This window comes from Scomber japonicus, chromosome 5 (assembly GCF_027409825.1).
Source record: "Scomber japonicus isolate fScoJap1 chromosome 5, fScoJap1.pri, whole genome shotgun sequence".
NCBI classification, from domain to species: Eukaryota; Metazoa; Chordata; class Actinopteri; order Scombriformes; family Scombridae; genus Scomber; species Scomber japonicus.
This window is the reverse complement of record NC_070582.1, coordinates 21826633-21851703: the sequence shown is the minus strand read 5'-3', so window position 1 is coordinate 21851703 and position 25071 is coordinate 21826633. Positions and strand designations below refer to the sequence as shown.

General features: G+C 40.6%; 1 protein-coding gene across 2 annotated transcripts in view; it reads left to right on the top strand.

Annotated features, from left to right (window-relative positions):
* Positions 1–24380, top strand: part of furinb (furin (paired basic amino acid cleaving enzyme) b) — an 86305-nt gene extending 61925 nt beyond the window's left edge. For both annotated transcript variants that reach the window (XM_053318680.1, XM_053318681.1), the window contains exons 7-16: positions 6852–6940; positions 10579–10751; positions 15315–15527; positions 17175–17275; positions 18975–19078; positions 19700–19817; positions 20018–20197; positions 20420–20547; positions 21177–21305; positions 22471–24380. In XM_053318680.1, coding sequence (XP_053174655.1) covers positions 6852–6940; positions 10579–10751; positions 15315–15527; positions 17175–17275; positions 18975–19078; positions 19700–19817; positions 20018–20197; positions 20420–20547; positions 21177–21305; positions 22471–23177 — 1942 coding nt within the window. In that variant the 3' untranslated portion in view covers positions 23178–24380. The remainder of the gene's footprint in view (positions 1–6851; positions 6941–10578; positions 10752–15314; positions 15528–17174; positions 17276–18974; positions 19079–19699; positions 19818–20017; positions 20198–20419; positions 20548–21176; positions 21306–22470) is intronic.
* The last annotated feature ends 691 nt before the right edge of the window (positions 24381–25071 follow it).

Sequence of the window (25071 nt, the reverse complement as noted above, 5' to 3'; positions counted from 1 at the left end):
TAGTAGGTAGTGTTTTGGGCCAAGCCATCTGGAGCTGACTGTGTGTTTTTGCCCAGTGTGGATGGTTGCAGGCTTTCTGGCCTGTGTATAAAAGCACTGTTAAAGAATGTATTGCTATTTGAACTGTCCTCTGTGTTTACTCAGCAGTGTACCAAAGAGAGAAAATGAGCAACAGCGCAAAAGGAAATGTGCTGCTTTAAAATGTAACTATAGTAAACAAACAAGTGTAAACCTAAAGTTGTATTTATCATTATTAAGTATCATTTCTTAGAGAAAAAGAAGATGCTTTTTACATGAATCGCTTCAAATGTTTGTTTTGGAGTCTGAATGAAAGTAAACACAGGAACCAGCCACCTGTAGCAGCATTATGGCTAACTGCATCGAAATCTACAGACTGAGGACAAATGAAAGAAAAAAACAACATGAAGTGTCTTAGTAAGGTGTTAGGCCACCACATGCCGCCAGAACAGCTATAGTGTACCTCAGCATTGATTCTACAAGTCTCAACTCTACTGGAGGGATGAAACACCTCATTTAACGTTTCAAAATTTAGATTATTCCAAAATTCCCCATAGGTGTTCAGTTAGGTTGAGATCTGGTGACTGTGAGGGCCATAACATATGATTCACATCATTTTCACGCTCATCAACCCATTCACTGATCCCTCCTGCCTGATGGACACTGTCATGCTGGAAGAGAGCACTCCCATCAGGATAGACATGTTTCATCTTAGATAAAAAGTGATCACTCAGAACTTTGTATTGATTTGAAGTCACCCTCTAAAGGGACAAGTAGACCCAAACCTTGCATTCCTTAGTTATCATACTAATGCAAAAGCATCATCAAATGTGTGTTGTCAAGTACAATTTCCAACCTTATTAACTGATGTCTTTTCCCTAGATCTAAATGCAGATGCCAGTTGAGCAGTCTGTGTCAGTGAAGCTTCTGCCACCCGTGCCCTTATAATCAACTCTCATTCAAAGTCACATAGATCTTTTCCTCTTGCCATCTTGAAACAAAATCAGAATCAACCACAGAGAAAGATTGGATGTTAATTGCTTGATTGGACCATGCAGCGCACCTGTGTCGAAGCATCTGCCGTCATTGTGTTTCTCCACTCCTTTTTTCAGGTTTTTTTCCTTTCTGACTATCTGGTTTGGTTAGCCAGCAACCAAACCACCCACGTATTCATCCGTGCACACTTTTTTTGTGCTTGTCTAAAGCTGAATGTCACTGCAGTTAGATTGTAAGGAAACTAAAAAATGCAAGTGCAATGATGGATTATTTTATAGACTAATCTGAGGATGATTGTGAGTCATGTCACTTTGAATGGCCAAGCTTATTTGTTTGAGCTGGAGTGCACAGAGAGGAGATGAAATGTATGGAAGAAGAAAAATGATAAATGGAGGCAAAATTGCAACAGGACTGTCAGGGGAGACGAGGCAAAGTGATGGTTACCTCAGAGAAACTGCCCTCTTATGACGAGTGAGGAGGATAACTTTTTTTTCTGCAGAGTAGGGACCTACTGCTGTCAGACCTGGAACATCTAGCAGTGTCCATGGATGAGTAATCACTGCTGTGTAAATACTACAAATGTATTTACAGTGTTTATCAAAATTGTGGAAGAAATTAGCAAGGCCGGCTGGACCAAACATTCATGTGATTACAACACGTTACTGTGTGAGGAATTACAGTATGTAAGTCTCCATCATTCAGCTGTAGTCCATGAAAACTGCACAGTGTATATCTTATTAATTTATCCTTGTAATTTGTAAGCTTGCAAACCATTTTATTTAGTTACTACTTCTCTCGCAGGAACAGACGCTGAACTAACTGCTCCACATATAGTTCCCTATACTGCTTCTACTTTTAGCCATGATGCTACTACAGGTGGCTAGTTCCTGTGCAGTTAGAGGCTGACAGAGGGTACCCCAATAACCGTCATAATGCATGAGGTTTTATTCACTTGAATCTCCAGAATCTCAATAAGAGAACAGCAGAGAGCTAGCAGAACATGCAGAGCTACATTTATTAGAAGTACATTAGGTTCAAATAAACCATATATTTCCTTTAAAACAGACTCAGACTGGCATGCAGCAGTGACTCACTCCATTACATTACAGTGGTAGCACAAAAGGCCAAATCGACATTAGGATTGTGTGGGTTTTGCCGCCACTTAACCTGTGCAAATGAGACAAAAAGAAACTGTTTAAGTCACAAAGTACACAGAAAGGGTGAAATGCACAGCAAACTACACTGCCAAGCAAATAGCATCATGGGGCGCCTGTGCCATGGACATGTTTTTTTAAATTAGGTCATATTCATACATTGAGCACAAAATTGGCCCCTTTCTATGCAAATAAGCCTCATTGCAAAAACAGCATAATTCACAAAGACCGGTGGTAATTGCTTCACACAGTTAGGGTGGAGTTGTTAGCATCTTCAGATATTTAGTGTTAACTGTGAGCACATTCACTCTCTTTCTGTCTCTTTCTTTCTCTTCAAATCTTCAAGCTTATAAAGCTTGAATGATATTGAATTGATATTGAATGATATTAAGGGTGAGATCTGCAGTCAGACAGGAGGGGATCAAGTGGTGTTGTGGGCTTATCTCGGATTTAAAAATAAAAATAACACCGCTGACGGAGCTCAGGAATCATCCATACAATTTATCCATATAGTAAGGCGCTGCTTTATTACAAACAGTTCCACCATATAAAGCTGAATCTGTGTAACAGCTGACCTGTGTAAATGTGTAACAGATCACAGAACATTGATTGCCGTCAGATCCCAATTGATCTGGTGTTAATTAAGTTAGCGCTGCTGTGCCACACGCCTAAATGTGCACAGCCTCTTTCTCAGTTTGAATATGCATTTATTGTTTCAGCTGCTGTGTGCTGCTGCAGCCAGCTGTAGGAATCATCAATAGTGATGTTTCTGTTAAATCACAGATACATATCAGTGACACCTGAACAACATTATTCTAAGATTTGGACATTTATCTAACCTGCCTGAGTCACATTTATAGTTATATTCTGGCATTTGACGTTTCAGTAGATTGTGTCTAAGATGCAAAATACTAGTAAAGTAAAATAAGCAAAATACATGAAAATTGGTTTGTGACTGTTAAGAGGTCTGTGTTTGCACACCTATGTCAATTAAACACAGAAATTGAGGCGTTTGTGCTCTCTGTAGTTTTCATCATGGACCAATTGGTGTGCTGCAAAATGAAGCACAGCTCAACTTACTCAATCAAATGCAAAAACAAGGACAAAATGCACTCAGCTGTAAAACCTAATGTCTTTGTTTGCACTGGCATGTCATTAGCCCAATGTGTTTTGAATAGGACTTTTAAAACAGGGCAGATTGTGGATGCAAATGTTGTGCAGTTCATTGTGCTATTAGTGCAATCCATTCTCTGTAAATTTGGCCCTTAGGAACTTTTATACATTCAAATACAGATCTGATCTACTTTGTGTTTTCTGTTAGACACACAGTACATTAAAATATAAAAATGTGAGTAAATGTGATCATTTGTGTATGTGCTTATATTTTTGTAGCATGAGAACAAAGTATTACTTACATGCAAATGATTAGCATGAGAGCTAGTGGTATAATAGTTGAAATGTTTCTGAGTTGAAATGACTGACAGTCACCATTCAGCTCCCACTCCGCAGTGTTTCAGCACGTAATAACACAATTGATTTGTGTGGACGAGCTGACTGACGAGTGGCCAGTCAGTCAGACATTGTCAGTCACATAGTGGGGAGCTAAAATGTGATGAGTGGGCAGGTTTGTGTCTTTTAGTGCTTTAATTAAAGATACTTACCAAAAGGTACTCTGGCCACTTCACATGGACACAGACATATTCTACCGTACAGAAATCAGCATGCATAGAATCTGATGAACTGTGACTGTGCCTCAAGGTTATTCATACGCTGAAGGTTTCTTTAATAATCATATTTATGAACTGATTGTTTTAATAATTCATTAACGTGAATTGGGTCATTGAAGCTGTATTTTTCCCAAAACCTGCTGCTGCTAGATAACTGTCTGATGAAAAATGGACTCCCCACATAACAAGTCTTAATTTAACTCCTGAGTATATATATTGTTCTCGAGGGAGCCGTCAAGTCACCATCAACTGCCACTATTAATACAATCTGAAATGAGCTAGTTAGCTGTAAAACAATGTAGTTTAACCTCTCGATAGCAATGATGAACAATTTAATTGCATTCCTGATGTATTACACCCTGCCACGTGTTGTACCAAGGTCCTTGTGTAAGGGTACGTCTGTCACTGAAAAATGAACCCTTTCAAATCATTTGAGTGCTTGTTTAAAAATCCTTTAAATGTTTATAGTTGGTGACAACGGGATCATGTGATAAATGATTTATTAGGGGGCAACATGTAACTGCAACTTTGTTTAGTTTTTTCATTTTTATACTATCCTTTTGTCCTGTGTTCTGTTTTTTTTTTTTTTACATTATAAACTCTGAGCTTATTAAAAAAAAAAGGAAGGACGATTAAGAAGAAAACCATGCTGATCCTCTGGTAAAATATGTTAGAGGGAATGAAACTGTGAATTAGCGGGTGGGTAATATATCACACAGCTACACAGACTCTAATCAGGATCCCAGCTGGAGGCGTAGCCGTGCTCTGACCCTGTGAAACGACTTTGTCCTCTGCCTCATCATGAGGGAGGTCGGGAGATCAAAAAGGAAGTAATTTTTAGCTCTTCCAAAACAATACTGTGGATGTAATTAGCTTCGTTCCGATAACATTCACACAGCACGTCCCAGAGAGTGGTGTGAAACTCCACCTCCTAATCAGATATGTGTACTGTAATCAGGAGAAAATCTTAATGACCTGTGTTAAATGCCAAATGCCCGTTCTGTTTCACCCATTCACAGTCTGATCACACCGCCTCAACCCCAAAAGTCAATTAAACAAATTAAATCCATTTCACAAACGATTCTTTTTTTTTTTTTTGCCAGGAGTGATGCGAAGCTGTAAAGGTTTCAATCTAAACTTTTCACTGTTTCATTATTTGATTGGTGTTTTTGACTTTATTTAATAGTTGAAAGTGTAGCGGGACAGAAAACTGGGTGTGAAGTTGGACTCTAACAGTGGACTTTGTGGTTAAGCGGTATGTGTCTTGACCAGTATGCTACTGGGGCAGCACCATTGTTTCTTCTGAGAAGTGCTTTGTGATTGACAGAGCATGTTTTTGGAAAAAACACTAAGCTAATTAATTTATGGCTAACTAGCTTGTTTCAGATTGGATTAATGGCAGCAGTTGATGGTGACTTGACAGCTCCCTGGAGAACAATACCGTATGAACTCGAAGGGTTAATCTGGGACTTATTTTGTGGGGAGTCCATTTTTCAGCAGACAGTTATGTAGCAACAGCAGTTTTTGTGAAAAATGCAGCTGTAAAACAACAGTTGGAGTGGTATGTGCTCCAGACAACGCTCTGTGGGGAACCTGTCCGTTCTCTACAACTCAAGACTGAAGGTATTAATGAGGGACTCTGAATAATTCATGTACATCGATAAAATCTCATATCTCATTTGGATGGCCTGTGGCAAAGTTAGTTTTAGACAGGTCTTTGTATTTGTCCCCAGGTTTTACTTCAGATATGTGTGATTGGAAGAGCCTGTATCCTGTAACCCTGTAACCTGTGCAGCAGGAGGAAAGATTTCCAATGTTTTATTATCAGAAATCAGATAGAAGAAAGAAGGAGCTCTCAGAATAAGCCGTGTTTGTACAGTAGAGTATACTGGAAATACTGTATATTGACTATAGTCTTTGATTCCCACAGATGCATCAAAACAACCCAACACTGATAGGAATGCATGAAAACACTTCTTTTTTTTAACTCTGATCAAATTTTAAGTAGTAGTAGTACTTTATTTATGACAAATTAAGCAACGATAAAGTTTAAGTTTGGGGAAAAAATCAAATCAATCTGGTGCACAGAAGCACACAGCACTTCTTTACAAGTGTGAGACTTCAACTATTCACTATAACTGTACTACATATATGACACTGTACCTACAACTACAGTATAAGACACACACAAACACACATCTCATGTAAAACAACCAACGCTGTTCAAACATTGGCAGAGAGAGTCTTATTATTGGAAAACCAACCCATTGCTCATGATAAGAAGCCAACTGAGAAAATATGTTCTTTTGGCCTTCAACTCATCTAGGAAAACAAACAAAAGAACAAACATTTTTGGCATCTGGTCGTCAAGGGATAATTCCACTTGCTCCACACACTGTAATGCTTAATGCAGTTTGTTTCTTTGGATGTATGATTGTGATATGTGAAGTGTTTGCTCGTCCTCTGAAACCTCTCAAAGCTTGATGGAGCACAGAAATACAGCAGTGAAGGTTTAGTGCTGTTGAGTGTGTCCTGCATACTTCTAATTGCACCTCATGTTCACCGTGAAACTTGTTTTTTTGTGTTATAGCAAATCCTTGAATCATAAAACTTTTCAAATGAATAGCCCTGAAATGGGATAAAACATATCAGACCTTCTGGCACTCATTGTTAAAACTCAAACATGAGTCTGCTGCACTTACAATAGGGCCACGGGGGTTTGTGCTTCTCTTTTAACTGCTGCGTATTTTTAGCATCACTTCAGCTACAGTATTGTGTAAAAACCTTGCTCCGTTCAAGAGGTTCCAAATGTTAACTGCTTGTTTTTACTATCGGTATTTAGATGAGTTAGTGTAATGTTCCTGTTTGATGTATACATTTCCTCATTAGTCTCCCTTTCATTGACTCTTTCTCCTCTCTCTCTTCTTCTCCCTCTTTGAATCTTCTCTCTTCCCAGACATGGAACCAGATGTGCAGGAGAAGTTGCAGCTTCAGCTAACAACGGTGTGTGTGGCGTTGGGGTGGCCTATAATGCTAAAATTGGAGGTGAGTGAAGCATACCACTGGGATTTTAATTAGGAGCAATATTTAATTAGCAATCATATTCATTTAAATCAGTTGAATGTTATTTTGATGAGAAATAATATGCACAATCATTTTCACATTCAAACTAATTAACATAAAAGGGAATTTCAGCTCAGCTCTCTTTATTCTGGGACGTGAATCAGATGCAGAAATATAGCTGTGCTGCTTATTATAGACTCAATAAAAGATTTAAATGCTGACATCCTTATGTTCTTTTTCTCTGGATCCACTGAGCAATGAACACCTTCTTACTTTACTGACTGACAGCCTATTGTTCAGATGCACATGTAGAAAAAGATCAGGTGTGCTAGAGACGTACAGCGAGTTGTCTTTGATTCATCGCCACTGAAAAGAAAAGCGTTTCATCATTTTCTCCAAGGTTCCCTCTGGGAAAGAGTATATCATGACTTCATTAAGTCTGCTGTGCGCTTGTTAAAACCCAAGCGTCGCTCTAACGACTCTTGCCTGAACATAAAGAGCGACGCAATCGAACAAGTATTAAATGCCTCTAAGATGAGGAGCAAAACATCCTCAAGATATGGACAGTAGTGAGATTGTGTATCATCATTGGGGACAGTGACAGTGCTAATATACATGTACTGTAGATTTCAGATTTATTTGTATTATTCAAACAAGCTCACCTATATCTGGCACTGAAACTTTAGTCTTTCTTTAACCAATTAGATAAAAACTAAAGTTTAATTTTTAAAGTGTTTTGTTTAATCCTTTGCAAATGAGGCAACAACCTACATTTATTTGTATGTTGATGCTGAGGAAACTCACCTCTTTTCACCTCTTTTGTAAATGATCTGGCATTAAAGTTAGTGCAGGTTGTTGTTTGAACAGTAACAGAGCTGTCAGCATGTTCAGATATGCATTGCAAAACAAGATATTCAGAGAGGTTTGTTTAATTTACACCTGTGATCACAATTCAATCTGAAAGAAAATGACTAATTTAGATTAGAAGATTCTCTCTTGAAAATGATTACACTTGATAGAGTATTGTGAGGTGGCTTTTAGTAATTTCTGTCACCAAACAATCTGTCACTGACATGACGGCAGCCAACAAGACTCACCGGAGCCCTAAGCAGTCCCATTCACAGATGTTACTCCTAACTCTCCTTCTTTGTCTTCATTACCATTCATCTCCCGACGGTGCGGTGCGCTGGCTCTGCTCTCATAGATTACTCCTCTGTGAATCTGTTCACGTCATGGGGTCAGTCCATTGTTTATAAACAGCTGTGATTTGCTCCCATATTACGATGGTGTGAGTGTGCGTACATGTGAACACAAGCAGCCGTTTTTATGAGAACGCCTAAATGTGTGTTTCCTTACCGAGCAATGATTAGTGTATAAAACCTGTAATTAACCCTCCTCTGCCCACTTGGTGTTTTTTTCCACCTAATGTACCTGTGTTCCCTCTGGGAGCTTAGTTGCCTTTCTACCTGCTACTTCCGACTTACTGAAGCAGCATGGAACTGGCACAGCAGGGGCTTAATAAGGACTCGTCAAGCTGCAGGAAGTTGATGAGAATTGTTACGACAGTGATTATGATTACTGCCGCAATACAGCAGCCTGCACATAACGATCACCAAGCAAACAATTGGCCTCAAGCAAGAATGTTTTCTTATTTTACTCTTTTATTTGTTCTTGAAAAAAGCAATAAGAGGAAAAAAAATATCCTATGGGGGATTCAACAAGCTGTCTTAACTGCCTGAACTTGATGTAAATAGCCTGATGACTACCACCTGTTTGTGAGATGTGATCAGATCAGCATAATCCAATCCTCTGAAATTACCATATAAGGCTCCATGTTCTGCTCCATTTGTGGGCGACGTTCATTCACCAAAAGTTCCTAAAGAGTAAAAAAAAAAAAATACTTGGAGTTCTGCTTCTAGAAATACTAAACAGTAGGAGACCCGAAACCATTTCAAAGTGTGACTCCAGCTAAGTTATCATCAGAGCAGCTCTGCACTGTGACAAAAGTAAAGAGGAAATGATTTGACATGAAGTTAGATCCTAAAAAACATCTTTCTAAAGCAAAGTGCTCCATGATGGGAGACGGTCAAGGGATGTGCCAGTCACAGAGATATTAGGGGAGAATATTATAGTCTACAGGTGAAGTCAGACTGTCAGCTGCAACACAACAGGATACTGAACACCTGCAGGAGACGCAGAGGCAGCTGTCGGAGTGAGACAAGTTCCCTAGAAACTACTGAAATGTAGAAGTTGCTGCACCAAAATATGGCAATACGAAATCATAACATCTGAAAAACAGAATATCGATTTTGCATTCAATTTCTTTTAATTATATATATAAAAAAAAATTTAAGAAATGTCAGTATGATATTTAAATTCAAAATGTATTCTGATTGGGCAATTATAATTTGAAGTCAAACAGGTGTTTCTCTCCTTTAAAGAGAAAGGTAGAGATTATTTATTCATGACAAATACGACAGGTCTGACCTACTTGTAAATTTTGTTCCTATCTAAAAGAAAATTGTAAGTACAAGAAAATTCATGAATGCCACAAATGTTCTGAAGTCACTCCTCATTGCATCTTAAGAACAAATCTGTTCATACGAGTTCTTCTTCTTGCATGGGGCCCATCGTGCTTTATGTTGCATGTTGAGCCCAGCTATGTTTTTTTCAGGCTACTCAGTATTCAAACTTGCATTACACTGAATCCCCACGCCAACAGAGTAATTACTGCTTTGACTGCATCCCTACCGGCATGTGTTTGTGTCTGCGGGGCCAGGCAGGTTGTCTAGAATGGATTATTGAAGTCTTAATGTGGACGTCGTCAGTCATAGTATTGCCTCTGAGGGTCCTGGGGTCCTCTCCCAGTAATGGACCTTATTTGAGAGTGGTTCATTTCATGCCTCTCTACAACCATTAATGTTCAGAGGACTGATCTGAGGCTGCTCACTTCAAAGGCTCAGACAGGGTTGCGTTCAGGTATGATGAAAGGTGACATTTGGTGCTACCCTATGGACACAGCAGTCTGTTGAAGGCTCTGTGGACTCCCAGCTCATTTATATGTGTGTGTGTGTTTGTTTGTGTGTGCGTGCCTCTCCTCTTTCCTGCAGTGTGTTAGATTTGTCTACATATCCTTACCGTGTGGTTGTAGGGGTCAGACGACGGGACTGTCTTTGTTTAAAAACCAGCTGGATTTTTTTGTTTATGTTAAGATAAAATAGTGTAGTATTCATTGGAGCAGCATGAGTGTGTGTGACACTTTATATGGTTACTCATTAAAAATGAAATTCTGTGAAGCCTTTGTTGTTGTTTTTTCCTGTGAAGTCTTTTGTTTTTCCTGTTTTCCTCTTTTGTTTTGTTTTTTTTATGTTTTTTTGTGACAGAAGATAAAATGTGAATTCTTGGTCTGACCAATTTCTCCCTGTCTTTCTATGACAACTTTTTCTCTACTTGTCATCTCATGCATGATTTTTTTTTCCCTCAGGTTTTGACATCTTTCCTCCCATCTGAAGCTAAAATTCACACGCTCACTATCTCTTTACCATCTGTCATTCTCCGCCACTTCTCACATCTCCAATTCTGTGTCTTAATCTGTACTGCGTGGCTTGTGTATTTTACAGGAGTTCGTATGTTGGATGGGGAGGTGACAGACGTGGTAGAGGCCCACTCTCTCAGCCTCAATCCTCAGCATATCCACATTTACAGTGCCAGCTGGGGCCCAGAAGACGACGGCAAGTCACTGGACGGCCCTGCCAAGCTGGCCAAGGAGGCTTTCCTGCAGGGAATCACCAAGGTCAGAGCATAAGCGTGGACTTTAAGTCAATTAATATCTTCACTGTTTCTTCAAACATCACAATCCAACTCAAAGCAGCTCTGTAAGCCACATATGAAATAATTTCTATACCAGCAAGGCAAGGCAAGGCAGTTTTATTTATATAGTGCATTTCATACACAATGGCAACTCAATGTGCTTTACATAAAACAAAAACATGTAATTTGAGAAACATTAAAACATACAATTAACCCCCCCATCCCCCCACCCCCCACACTAATAATAAAAACAAAGTACAGAAAAATAGAAAGAGAGAAATAAAATACTAGAATAGAGCATTAAATATAAGATTACAGCATAAAATAATGATTTGCTTTAAAATCATTAAAAGGACATAGAGTGCAAATGAAAGATTAAAAGGTTTTGTTGTTCAGTAATATATAAAAGCCTTCCTGTCACATCAATGTGACATGAGGTTTTCCACCCATACAATCATACTGTATATATTTTTAATGGAGGATATCTTTCCAAAATGTACCTTTAGAAAAAGACAAAGTCAAGTTGAGTTTGCTAACTGCCCTATGGCTTGTCCTTGAGGGTCGGATAGAATAAAGAGTATGACATATTATCTTAAGCTAATGTCATCATTCCTCATGTGTCAGTGTGCTACATCAAAAGCACGGCGAAATGATAAATGTGAGATGGAAGAAAATAGAAACGGAGCAGCAGTCACTGATGTAGAACAATAGTTAAATTCAAAGGCTGCAGTAATTGGCGTATAAATGAATGAAACTGCAAAATCTCGGTGGAAAAGACTGATTCACATATTATGTCCTTAATGTGAAATGCTCCACATATCACGGTGTGTTAGTGAGGAGAAAAAAATTGTCTGACAGCAGCACAACGGGACCTTTCTGGTGCAGCGTGTGTTCTCCTGGCAGCGAGATAACCCCTGGCACTGAAGTCTTATCAAATGGCCTCTGTAACCTGCAGCAAAGACAGCATCGGGTCATAAATTGGCCTGGAAGGTTTAAGAGTATTAATACAGCTGCCAGACTTGTTTTGGAATAGAGCACAATTCAGACAGCATTATACAGACAGCACAGTAGAGACTTTTTTTTTCTCCTTAGTTTCTAAAGAAAGCACATTTTCGAGACGGAGATGTAGGAGTCCATTGTGGTAATTAAATGGATAATCATTTTAATAACTCTGAATAAGCCCATTTAAAGTCTGTGTCTGGGTCAGATTGGGGTCTCTCTATACTCTTAGTAGCTTAAAATGTCTCTGATTAACTGTGCCAGACAAAACAGCATTGCAACAACAGTGATATGGAAGTGAAGATTCCAGTATCTTCGCATTTGGCATCATAGTCCCCACAATAGATAATGTGACAGGTTTAGGGTTTTTTTTAGTTTTTCTTTTTGTTTTTCGTCTTCTTTTTTAACAGCCAGGCCAGACTCAAGAAGGCAGAGAGCAGAACAAGACAGGCAATCACATTCTTTAACAAAAGAAGAAACATCCTTCAGTCTTACCCCATCAAACACTGACTGAAAACAACAAGTTTTATTTTCCCTTTTTATATAACAGTGTATATCTGTGGGTGACTGAGAGGGAGAAAGGAAGAAATGGTATACATCTGTTTCCTCTCACCTTATTAATTTCTTGCTTCCCGTCAACTGTTTCATCGCTGCTCTCTGTATGTGGGATGTCAGAGTGGTCCCTCCACTTTCTTTTTCTGTTTCCTTCTCCATATGTTCTGTACTTCTTGTTTTTCTTAGTTCCAAAAGTGAATATGTTATCCACCCACTTGGCTCAAACTGTAGGTAGAAGAAGCAAGTAAAAAGTGTTATTGTGAAGACAGTCTCTGGGTTTTTTGCTTCCCAACATTGATGGAAAATTTGATTTGATTTTGTTTAATTAATTTCTGAGTGACAGGATCTTAATAATACTGAGTAGAAATGTGAGTTGTGAGAAAATTACATTTATATGTAAGACTCAAAAACAGATCAAAGACAAATAGAAAAATATAGCCGCAAGCAGCAATTCTGGGGTTCGAGCCAACACAAACCGTTAGAAGTTGAAAGGCTCAACAGCTTAATTAAAAATATCCCCCAAGTCTCATTTGGACAAACTGTCATTGATTTATGGTCCAGTTTGCACCAGGCCCATGGGTTTGTTTGGAACTACTGGTGCCACCTATTGAGCAACACACCGTTCAAATTGTAATGAAACCTATCCTGTCCATGTTATGTAATGATTGAACAAACAAATTCTGATTTACAGTCTGATTTGTCTTACCCCATGCCCATTTTTTATGTGTAGCGCCCCCTAGTGGCTGATTTGAATGAATATTTCAGGGTATGTTTCAGGTACTTACTGTATGTGGACATAACCTGCACAGTTTGAGGTTGAACTCCTAATGGTGTCTAACCCAGAAGAAAAACACTTGCTGAATATGTTAACAAGAAAAAAACGTAATAAAACATGACAGCAAAATTTAAACTAATTAAATCTACAAGCAGCGATGAGCAGGCCCCCTCACCTCGCATATATGAGGGAGGGATGGGCAGCCATGGTGTCACTACCGGAAAAATTGACACAGCTCTCAATTGTCAACATTATCAGTTTTTATACACAATATTATTTCCTGTGTGCGAAACTGTATTTGATTTCATCATTTAGGCCTTACCTCCTGATGCCCATAGACAATACTATATGAGTGAAATATAAGTGAAATATTAATTCAGCATTATGTTTATCAGAGAGCAACCGACATTGATATAAAGGACACCCATTAATTATACGCCATGTTGCTAAATATCATGTAAATCACTTGATATTTGTCACATAAGGGTGACTTCCTGTTGCCAGTAGGTGGCACTATGACTATGCTTCAGTATTGACATGTAGACGTGTTCAGGTCCAGACTCTTACCGAGTATGACACATTTGGGGCAGATTCAAAAATGTAAAGTGGAGTTAAAACAGCTACCTGTTTAATTACGTCATGGGTGTTTCATGAAAACACGAAAAAATTTGCAATTTAACATCACAAAGGTCTTGAGATGTCACCTACCAAATTTGAAGTTACTTGGGTTAATTGTTAAAGTGCAATGCCTGTCAATGGCTTCACTTTGCAAAAAAAAAATGCAACATAAATTCAGAATGGCTGACATCTTGTTGGCTCCAGGAGGCTTTTTTTTAAGTCTGGAGATGTTGCATCAGCTTACTTCATTTCACACATCTACATCAAATTTAAAAGTGAGGGCTTTGACTTTGACATTTTTGAGGGGGCGACCATAAGCCATTTTGCCACAACCCACCACAAGACCCATATTAGATATCAAGTTACACCACTTCTGATGCATGTGCCATGTTTCATTTTCGTTCACCTCTTGCGCCTCACAAATTGTAATGATTTGTGTATCTCAAGCCTTTCAAAAATGCAATGGCAACAGATAATAATAATAATAATGATCTCTACAAAAACAATAGGTTCTTCACACTCAGGCTCTAATTAAAGGCAATTTTTAAAAGTAAAACTTTAATAAAAGGACACTGAGGTTGCTCCCTGCCCAGAGGCTATTCCTGAGTTATGGCGTCCTGACAGCAGATGCCCTGCTGCCCTCTGTCTCTGTCTCCAGCCCGGCCTTGGGGACAGTCAGCAGCAACTGTTCAGCAGACCTCAGGGTAACATCAGCTACATATTGAAAGAAAGACGGTGAGCATTGTAGAAAGAGGCCAGACCATCCTGTGCTTTAAAAATAAACAGTAAAAAATCTGTTGTGAAGGTCATACATACCTGGCACGAGGAGGCCAAAATTGAGAAAATTTGTACTCAATTTCTACAACCTTTGAGGGGTGTTCGTACAAGCTGAAGGCGGTCCATTGATTTCTGCAGAATTCCAGCCAATAAAGAGTTACAGTAATCTAATCGGCTGGAGACACAGGCATGAAAAAGGGTTTGAGTGTCTTGGAAGGAAAGGAATGATCTAATCTTAGACATTTTCCTGAGCCAACAAATGACACACTTTATTACTTCACTAAAATGTTAAGTCAAATTTTAATCTGAATCTCAACGTCCCCCCCCCACCACCACCACCACCACCACCTCAACCCCTCACTCCCTCACTCCCAAGATTGTTAGCCTCATATTGGCAACACCAACACAATGGGATTAAATGTGTGTGTCACATACTATATGTAATATCGTGGCAATACAATCTCACTGCCAGTTATTATGTTGTCATCTATCAGCGCCCCTAAATTGTATTCTGCTTGAGTAGATTTTATAATTACATTTCTTCTGTTTGTTATTTGATGTTCTGACGCAATAAGTCGCCTGACATTATGATGTATTAATAAGAATTGTGCCTACAGCAGTTCACAGTTTCTGCAAGAACTTATGAAAGTGACAAGGCATTTAAGCAGTGAGAGGCATGTCTTTGTCAAAGGCAGTTTTTCACACTTCAACCAGCTCTTGTTAGTCTCTCTCTCATGCTCTGTCGTTCTCTTTTAACCTATTCTGTGAATGTCAGTGGATTACAAGTGTGTGATCATGTGTGTGTTGGTTGTTTCACTACAGGGACGCAGCGGACTAGGCTCTATTTTTGTTTGGGCCTCAGGAAATGGTGGTAGGGAGCAGGACAGCTGTAACTGTGACGGCTACACCAACAGCATTTACACCCTGTCCATCAGCAGCACCACGCAGTCCGGCAACGTACCCTGGTACAGTGAGCCCTGCTCCTCTACCCTCGCTACCACCTTCAGCTCTGGAAACCCGGGGGAGAAACAGATAGTGGGTGTACACACTACACACACTCTCTCACACACTTTGAACACCTCAGACTGTGTATGATTGATTTTATACTTCAAACAATACACACACTGTAAATTCAAGATTGCAAAAATAACTGTACATCTCATACGCTGCATCAGTCAGCCAAAAGCTGATGCTGCTACATTCAAAATGAACCCTTTTCAAGTGTACACACACACACAAGAATTTTGACTCTTTTAAAATCCAAAATAGGCATCTAACTGTCAGAATCAGAGTGCTTGATGTGTAACATACAGTGAGCAAAGATGACAAACAGTGAGAAATGCCACATGCTTCCTTCAAGCTGCTTGTCAGCTGAAGAAAGATTCGCCTGAGGGACAAAGAATAACATAAAACAAGCCTAAATCTACTATTCCGTCTAAAATACACCAGAGGCTCGCTGCAGGCAAGCAAACACAACTCATCAAATGGGTGAAATTGAAGTCAATTTAAAATATACCATAGTAGTCACTTTGTATTGTTGCTTTCGCAGTCAGAGGCTGTCATTTGTCATATTACTTGATTCATACCATTTTGGTCTCTTCTGAAATTGGTATTTTTGTGTTTGGTAGATTTCTGTTTAGACTCTCAAATGCCAAGCAAAGCAGACTTTATACAATAAATGTGATTTGGACTCACAAATAGCTCATCCATTGGACATATGTGGTCACCTATTATTTGTTGAGTATAGATTTTTGCAGCTAGAGGCAGAGAAAAACAAGTATTATTTAAAGCATTTGCAACTAAGAATGACGGCCTTGTCTACACCCTTTGTTGTTCTTCACCTTCTCTTGTTTTCCCAACAAGGAAGAACATAAACAGAATGCTGCAATGGGGCTAAAAATACAAAATTCACTGACTGACCCTTGAGGCATTGTGCTTAACACAATGTGATAATCACAGTACAGTATGAGGTTTTGTGGACATGTTCAAACTGTGCATAGCTTCTCCGTATTGTACATTTCACATAATAGATTAAAACAATAAATACATTATTAGTGTTTTATATTCTTGTTCCCACTTCTAATCTAACAGTCGGTTTGTGTGGAGAACTGCCCTTTTGTTTACTCCTCTGACACAACGACATCCTCCCACAGATAATAGTGCATCATTAGCACCACAATCTGTCAGGCACAATGTGGCAAACCAAGAATCTGTCCTTAACCTTCACAGCTCGCCTTGCCCTTTGGCGTCTTGTCATTTCTGACGTGTCCCCATCGTGACCCAGACAGGCCTCATTAGCTTTCTGGCACCGGCACAGATTGAAAGCAGAGGTATACCTGGTGTGCTAACATACTTCAACCCATCACCACCAGAGTTGGCTGCACTGATTTGGCTGACATTCGCAGTCCTGGCTGTGACCCTTTGGCAGCAATCCACAGACCTGTGACTGAACCCACCTGCTGGTTCCGTCCTCCTCCTCCACCTCCTCCTCTTCTTCCTCCTCCTCCTCCTCCTCTTCCTCCTCCTCCTCCCCTCTTCCCCTCTTCCCCGTCTCCAACTGTTGCAGGCAGAGCTCCCCTGTATAACACTCAACTTCTCTCACCGTGACATTCACTTATACTAAAGTGGAAACTCAATGTGTCATATTAACTGTCTCTACTTCTCTGTGCTGCTGTCTCCAAGGTGACCACAGACCTGAGGCAAAAATGCACAGACTCTCACACAGGGACGTCCGCTTCGGCCCCGCTGGCTGCTGGGATCATCGCTCTGGCTCTGGAGGCTAAGTGAGTACGAATAACACATCCTCCCCCTGTAACCATAGAGCTATTTTGTAGCAAGTACAGTAGAAAATCAACAAAGTAAACAAAGTGCTTTAAATATTTAATTTTACTGTAAACTTCATTTGAGATGCAGCACTGCAGGCTCGCAGGAGATGCACGTGTGTGTGTGTACGTGCGTGCACTCCTGTCTGGAAGTGCACATTTGCGTCTGGGAGTCGGCTTTGGCCTAAATCCCAGCCCAGAAAGTCTTTCCTCAGCAAATTAAGCTTTTGATAATCAGTTAATTAGCAAGACAAAACAGCAGATCCAGCCCACACAGACATCTGAATACCTGTAGGGCCGGTGGAAAGATTTTAAACTAGGGAAAAGTCTCTCATTCTCATTCACTCAGTACTCCAGGTAACAGAATCCAAGTTTCTGTCAGCAGCTCTAATGTGTTCCATTATGGTCTTATCTTTAGTCATATCTCGTGCATGTTAAGTCCTCTTATCTGTCAGCGGTCTCCTACTCTGCATAATTCTCCTCGTTTCCACAGTAGCGATTAGCTGACAGGTGTCAAATCACATCCATTATTACCTCACTGGCCAGTTTCAGTCCAGGTATACACCATTTATCTCCTTGCTGTCACCTCTGATATGAAGAGAGAAGGGAAGCAAGTGACAGAGCTAAGCTTTACAACCAGACTAAACTATCTCTTTCTTTCAACACCAAACTACAATCAGTATTTCTCAGTTAGCAACCCCCACCCTGCCCCACCCCACCCCACACACACACACACACACACACACACACACAGAGTTCCCTCCACACCCTCCCGACGAGCAGCAGTAATAACAGGGTAGCTAGTTTATCGTACTGGGGCCACACCGGAATTCACAGAGATGGAATCATTTAATAGGCAGAGTGTTATGGCTTTCTGGTGTTTTATTATTTTATTATTTCCCCCCCCCCTCTCTTTCACTCTTCGCTGAGGTGACATTGAGTGGATGGGGGATCTTGTCCATTAATAACACATGAGAGGACGCGAGATGTGAATGCTGATGCGGAGAGCGGCGGAGGCGATGCGCCACAGTGCAATTCTGTGTTCCTATTTCCGACCGCTGCGGCGCTGCTCTCAGTGAACGCTGTGATTCATGGTTTGATTATCTTAACCTGCGCGGAAGTTGGTGACTCAAAGGCTGCTCATCTGCTGGTTCTCTGCTGTGCCTCTTAATAAATCTATATTTCAAAAAGGAAAAAAAAACTTTCAGTGGGTGGAAGGTGAATTATCCCAAAATCCCAGACCTCATTAGAAACCATCATTACAGTGAGGTCTAGACACAGTCCTCCGCGGTACTGTATTCACTGTTTTACTGTGTTCTCTGACCTTTCAGCACAATAGCTTATTAATACTGATATTTTACGCCAGCATTGAAACCATAATGTAAACCCGTACTTTTGTTATGGTTGACTGACCCCCCCCCCCCCCCCCCAGGCTCCCTCTATGCCTCAGTATAATATTTTAGACATGTATGGCTGTAAATGCTCAGCTGTGTTATATTTCAGGTGTGTCTACAGCCTCCTGACCTTTTCCATCTCCCGTAGCTCCTCGCATTCCTTTGCTGTATTGTCAGACAGTTGGGGTCAGCGACTGTGCTCATTATGTCCAAAAAATAACACCTTCAAACCGGTCCTACTGTTCTCCTCCCTTGTGTCTCTGCAGTATGAACCTGACCTGGAGGGACATGCAGCACTTAGTGGTGAGAACGTCACAACCGAGACACCTCAGCGCCGGAGACTGGAAGACCAATGGAGTGGGACGCAGAGGTACGATCAATAATCCATATCAAGCACAGATGGTACTACACAGCGTTACACTTGCGCTTCAATCCTGAGCAAACGACAGGGTATTTTGAGTACAGAAAAATATTTTTTTTGCAAGCACATGTATTGTGTTTGTAGAGAAAATCGTCAGGCAAAGAGAAATTCAATTTGAGAGAGCAAAAATCTATTCTGTTCCTCAGTAAGTGTATTTGCTTCTTTGCTATTATGCACAAAGAGAGATAATAATAACCTCTCTCACTCTGTTTTGCTCATTTGCTCTCTCCCAACATTTCTCCCTGCAATCTCATTTAACCTGACAAAGCATTACAGTGTGCCATAATTTCAGCTAATCAAAAAAAAAAATGGAGTAGGTCATTTCTAATTGGTTGCTTGTTCTCCTGCTGAACTGCTGTAGTTTTTAAACTGAACTTAAACAAGGTCACAGCCTTTTTATTTGATTCTTTTAATCAATGACATGTATGACTGTTTGTTCAGGATTGAGACACAAATATAATGCTGTGGTTATTTCTATAAAGAATTGATTGTTGTTTGACTTTCTCTCTGTGTCTCATCCCCACAAACCTCCCATTCTCTGTTTATCCCTCCATCTTTTTTTTTCCCCAGTGAGTCATTCGTATGGTTATGGGCTCCTGGATGCAGGTGCTATGGTTGCTGTAGCCCAGAATTGGACTACAGTGAGGCCACAGCGCCAGTGTGTTCACACCATGCTGGCAGAACCGAGGTTAGAAGGGTGATCTTCAGCTCTTTGTGTTTGTAATATTATGAGCACACACCGCTCTATCATCCCGCTCAGTCTGATAGATGTCACCGTTTTCGGAGCTGGAATGGTTGTATGGATTCATCTCACGCCGCTATTGTCTGTGTCCATCTCTGAAGCCACACAACATTAACCACTCTCCCCTCCACTTGTCATACCTGCAGAGACATCGGGAACAAGCTGGTGTTCAGCAAGAGCGTGGACGCCTGCTGGGGACGACCCGAGTATGTCAGCTCCCTGGAACACGTTCAGGCTCGCCTCACTCTCTCCCACAATCAGAGAGGAAAATTGGCCGTTCATCTCATCAGTCCACTGGGCACACGTTCCACCCTGCTGTTCCCCAGGTACTGTAAAACAGCAAGACTATACACACTAGCAGCCAAACCCTCATATATAATTCTCCCTTTCTCTCTGCCAGACAAACAAACCTCAATTTTAATTGTGCGTGGATTCTCCCTCAAGTATACTCTCTGCTCTCTCTCTCTCTGTCTCTCTGAAAGATATGTTCTGCATGCTAAAGCAGAAGAAAAATTATACAAAACGCTGTCTCTCTCCTTTTCATCCAGGCCAAATGACTTCTCCTCAGAGGGATTCAACGACTGGGCTTTTATGACCACCCACTCATGGGATGAGGATCCTCAGGGGGAATGGACCCTGGAAATAGAGAACGTTGCAGCTAATGGACGTGACTATGGTAACTACACTCATCTTCATTCATTGTTCGGTCTGGTGACATCAGACCCACATTTATGCCAGCGATCACTGTCCCCTCATCAGCCCTTCAAGGCTTTTTCATTTTCATGCTTTTCTAAATAGCCTCTCCTCAATTCCCCTCTCTCAATCCCGATCCCTTTGTAGTGATTCCCTTTGCTGGTACCAGGGGAAGAGGCTCTCAAAACCACAACCGGATTAAAACAGCAGCTGGGTAGAGAGAGATTCCTCTGCTAAAAAGTTGTTGGCAGCCTTTTGATTATCAAAACTTCAGCATCTTAAGATTTTTTTTTTTTCTTTTTCCATCTATGGGTTTTCATTTTCATTCAAAAGCCAAAATGCAGCATAGTCTGTAAGAGTTAACTCGTTAAGTCCTTGAGTTTTCCAGTGGGCTTTGTTTCTTCTGAGCAGCCGGGGAAATGAGATAGGAACGCGTCTCTCACTCTGCTGGTGTTGATCCTCCTCTAGTGCTGGTGGTTGGTCCACTCACATCACTTATTTCCTTTCCTTCCACCCCCATATCATCTTTCTCAAGTTTCTCAGCCAGTTCCCTCCTCCGAAAAGTGTTACATTTTTATTCTCTTCCACATCGTTCCTCTCTCTCTATTTCAGGTGTGATGAGTCAGTTCACTCTTATCCTGTGGGGTACCGGACCCAGTGTTGTTAACCCCTCATCATCTGACTTCCCTCGGCCGTCCAACAACAGCTGCAAGACCTTTGATGCCCAGCAGATCTGTATCGGTGAGATCCTAATTTAATAAAACAGGAGCCTCTTAAGCTGAATGGGCTCATTTGTATTGTTGCTGGTGCACAGTCATTACAACACAGACGAATCAGACTGTGTCGGCTATATCAACTTGCAAGAGGTGGACGTTGTGAATTCACATTGCTCATTTACAAGCCACCCATGCATATGTTTACACACGCCATAAATATGCACATCACCATATGTCATATTAGTTTGAATCAGAGGGGGACGTATGGAGGACTAGCAGGGGAGATTGATACTGCATCAATGCAAAGAGGTGCTTAGTTGTAAACAACTGGTGAGGAGGATGACTCCCTTATTGAAAGGCAGATGAGTATGCAGAGTTCATTCTGCTCCAAAGCTTTCAGACGCTTTCTTCTTGATTATTTCACTCCTCAAAAATGAAGTAAAAATCTGCATTTAATGAGTTATTGGTAATGTGTTAATTTACAGGTGCCAAGTAGCCAGTGTTCCTGTGAAAGAACAGGAAGGTTCCTGGAAAGAGCTTTGTCATTTTGAAATAATTATTATAAATATTTTTATTAGATTTAGTTTTTAATTTTATTGTTGTATACATTTGTTTTTTCTATATCATTATTTTTTGAGCTTCTATAGCAATGAATTTTCCCCACTGTGGGATCAATAAATTTATCCTTGACAAATATTATCTATAGTAATATATATATATATATATAAATTAATATTTACTCTCTGTTTTTTAGTAATTTATAATTTGGCAGTTAATATTTTTAATACTTTGTGTCTCAGAACTATGTCTGAACTTCCTCTCTAATAAAAAAACAAATTACATTAGATATTAAAAGATTAACCATTTGTCGATTAATCGATAACCAGTTGACCCTTTAAGTCTTTTTTTTTTAAATCAAGACTCAGTGACAATCATTAGTTGGTTTTATTTTATTTTATTTTTGTTATTTTCTTTCAGTTTCCTGACCTTGTATAGATCAAACAATGAATCATTTAGTGGAGAAAATAATCTGCAGACAAAATCCAGCCCTAAATGACAAACATTGTAACTCTTGCCGATAAAATATTTTTTTTATTTGTGGATGTGGGTATCTGTAGATTTTTATTGTGTTTGTTGGATTGGAGGAGACTGAAACTCCCTCATGTTTTCATCTCCCTCCTCCCATCCAGAGTGCAGCCCCGGCTTCTCCCTCTTCCTCCAGGGTTGTGTCAAGTTGTGTCCACCTGGCTTCACCTCTGGGCCGCAGCTCCTCAATCTTTCCCTGGAGAACTGGGTGGACTTGTCCTCAGTCCAAGCCTGCCTGCCCTGTAACCCCGCGTGCCTCACCTGCTCTGGCACTGGGCCTACAGACTGCATGTCCTGCCCACCTCACAGCCACCTGGTCCTTACCTCCTGCCTACACCAGAACCAGGTCCAGCGCAAATCCCCTCTAGCTGGAGGACTCCAGGGTGATGGAGCTGAGGCAGAAGGGGGGGTCCCAGCAGCAGCAGACAACAGCAGAGAAGATGAGGAACCTCCAGGGATCAGCGTAGTTAAGTCCACTCAGCTGCCTACCATTGTGGCCGTGCTCTGCTGTGCCTTCATCCTCGCCGCCTTCGTCGGGGTCTTCCTCTTGCTGCAGATGCGCTCAGGTGGGACCTCTTTGGGCTGGAGGACCAAACTGCCCTCTGTGTATTCAGAGACGAGGGGGGTACGGGTAGGCTTTGGTTTTGGCTTTGGCCAAGGACAGGAGAGGAAGGCACGGATTTCCTACAAGGGGATCCCCACTGTGTGGGGCGATGAGGACATGATCACCTACGAGTCTGAATCAGACAGCGAGGAAGTGGACGGTCAGTGCGAGAGGACAGCTTTTATCAAGACGCAGAGCTCGATCTAGCTGAAGCCTGCGTCTGCTGCAGCGGTGTCTGACAGCCACACCCTGGATCCCGTCAGCATTTTAGACGTGACTGTACGGAGCTGACACATGAAGAAGAATCACACATGCGCTGAAAAAAAACAAAAAACAAAAAACACAGGCCTTACCGTCCCATCAGCACGCCATCCAAATGCATTAAATACAGTCCGTCGTTTGTTTTGTCATATATTTATTTACATTTTGTTAATTTATCTTATTTGATTAATACTTTCCAGATGTATTTATCATGCAATCAACACTATCACCAATTTAAGCTTAAGGTAAATTATCTCACTTTTTGTTTTAGCACCTATTTGATCATTTTTCCACCAATCTGTCAAACAAGTAGAGTGCATTACTTGACCAAATATACATCTCATTTGTCCCCAAAGCAGACCATTTGCAGCAATTTGGCACTGCTACTCCTGGCAGATTACAATTGGAGTAAAGTCGACAAGCTTTTCATTAATAGTAAGAAACCTTTTAAATTGGGGGATGTCTCCAGCATACTGGTGGGATGGTCTAATAAAACATACTGCTGGCTGTTTGATAAGAAATCTGCGGAGGATGTTTTCTATCACGGCACAGTGGGGATTGTCACTACAGCACAGACACAAAAGATGTATCAGTCACAAAATCTTATTGACTTGTAGTGGAGTAACTCCCGTTTTTTGAATGAATAAAAAAACACTTAGCCTAAAGCGGCTTGGCTGACCTTTACAACATATTTCTACGTGGTTGCAGCTGGTAAGAAATAAGATCATTTTCTCTTCATTTTCCCCACAGAGCACATATTGATTTTGGGGCTTCTCTCCCAGAACATCTTCATCAGGGTAAAGCTCTTTCCCTTTCTATTGTGAGCATCGTACATTTCAAATAACGGCTTTACTCCCGGTCTAGAACAGCGTAGACTTTTTCGCATCACAAATTGAATCAAAGCCTTTGCAGCTAAAGGCCAGAATGATCAAAAATGAAGAGATCTTGTATTGCATTTTTCTATGTTTGTTTTATATCCTTTTTTATTTAACTGACAATGGGTGTTAATATTGTGTGAGATCTGTTTCATGCTGGAATAAAAACGACTTTGGCTGTTGCATAGACAGGCTGTTTGTGTCTTTACTGGCAGATTTTAAAACTTCTAAAGGGTTTTACACATCTCAGATTCAGCCCTTGACACAAAAACACCCCCAGAGCGCAGATGGTTCATCACTTCTTCATGGCCATACATCATTGTTGCAAGTGTACTTCACTCCAGGGTGCTGAGCTTTAGCAGGCTGCCAGCATTCTGTCTTCTCCCCACTATCCGCGTGCCAAAAACCCTTCAAGACACAGTTTTCTGAAGCTTTAATGTGGTGGCCTCTTAAAGTTTAAATTAATATAAATGGAAAAGGTTTGTATGCATACAGGAAAACAATACACCTGCTAGCAGCTTTGTTCATTAGCGGCTTTCCTCCTAACACCAACTACAGAGCAGATAACTGGGTTCATGGGTGAAGGTACATTCATTCTGTGGGCCATAATTAGATCTGCTGGGAGAAGTCGCTGGATGCGTCATGCTTTGCATTATAAACGCTACATGTGTGCATGTAATGCCTGTTTGTTAGTTTTCACATGGAAGTAAAAAAAGTAGGTGAGTTTGAAAACATTTTATCCGTTTGTTCACACCTTCATTACACGCTACCGTCTTTGTGACTCTTTTTCTGCACACCCTTCAATTTGTGTTAATTAGCTGTCATGTACTGTACAAGGTTGCTTACTAAGTAGGCTTAGGCAACAAGGTTTATTAATCAAAAGAACACCTACAAATCAGTTTCCCATGATTTAATATTTTGATCAATTGGACGCTTGAGTTTCCAGTCACATTATTCCAGCAGGC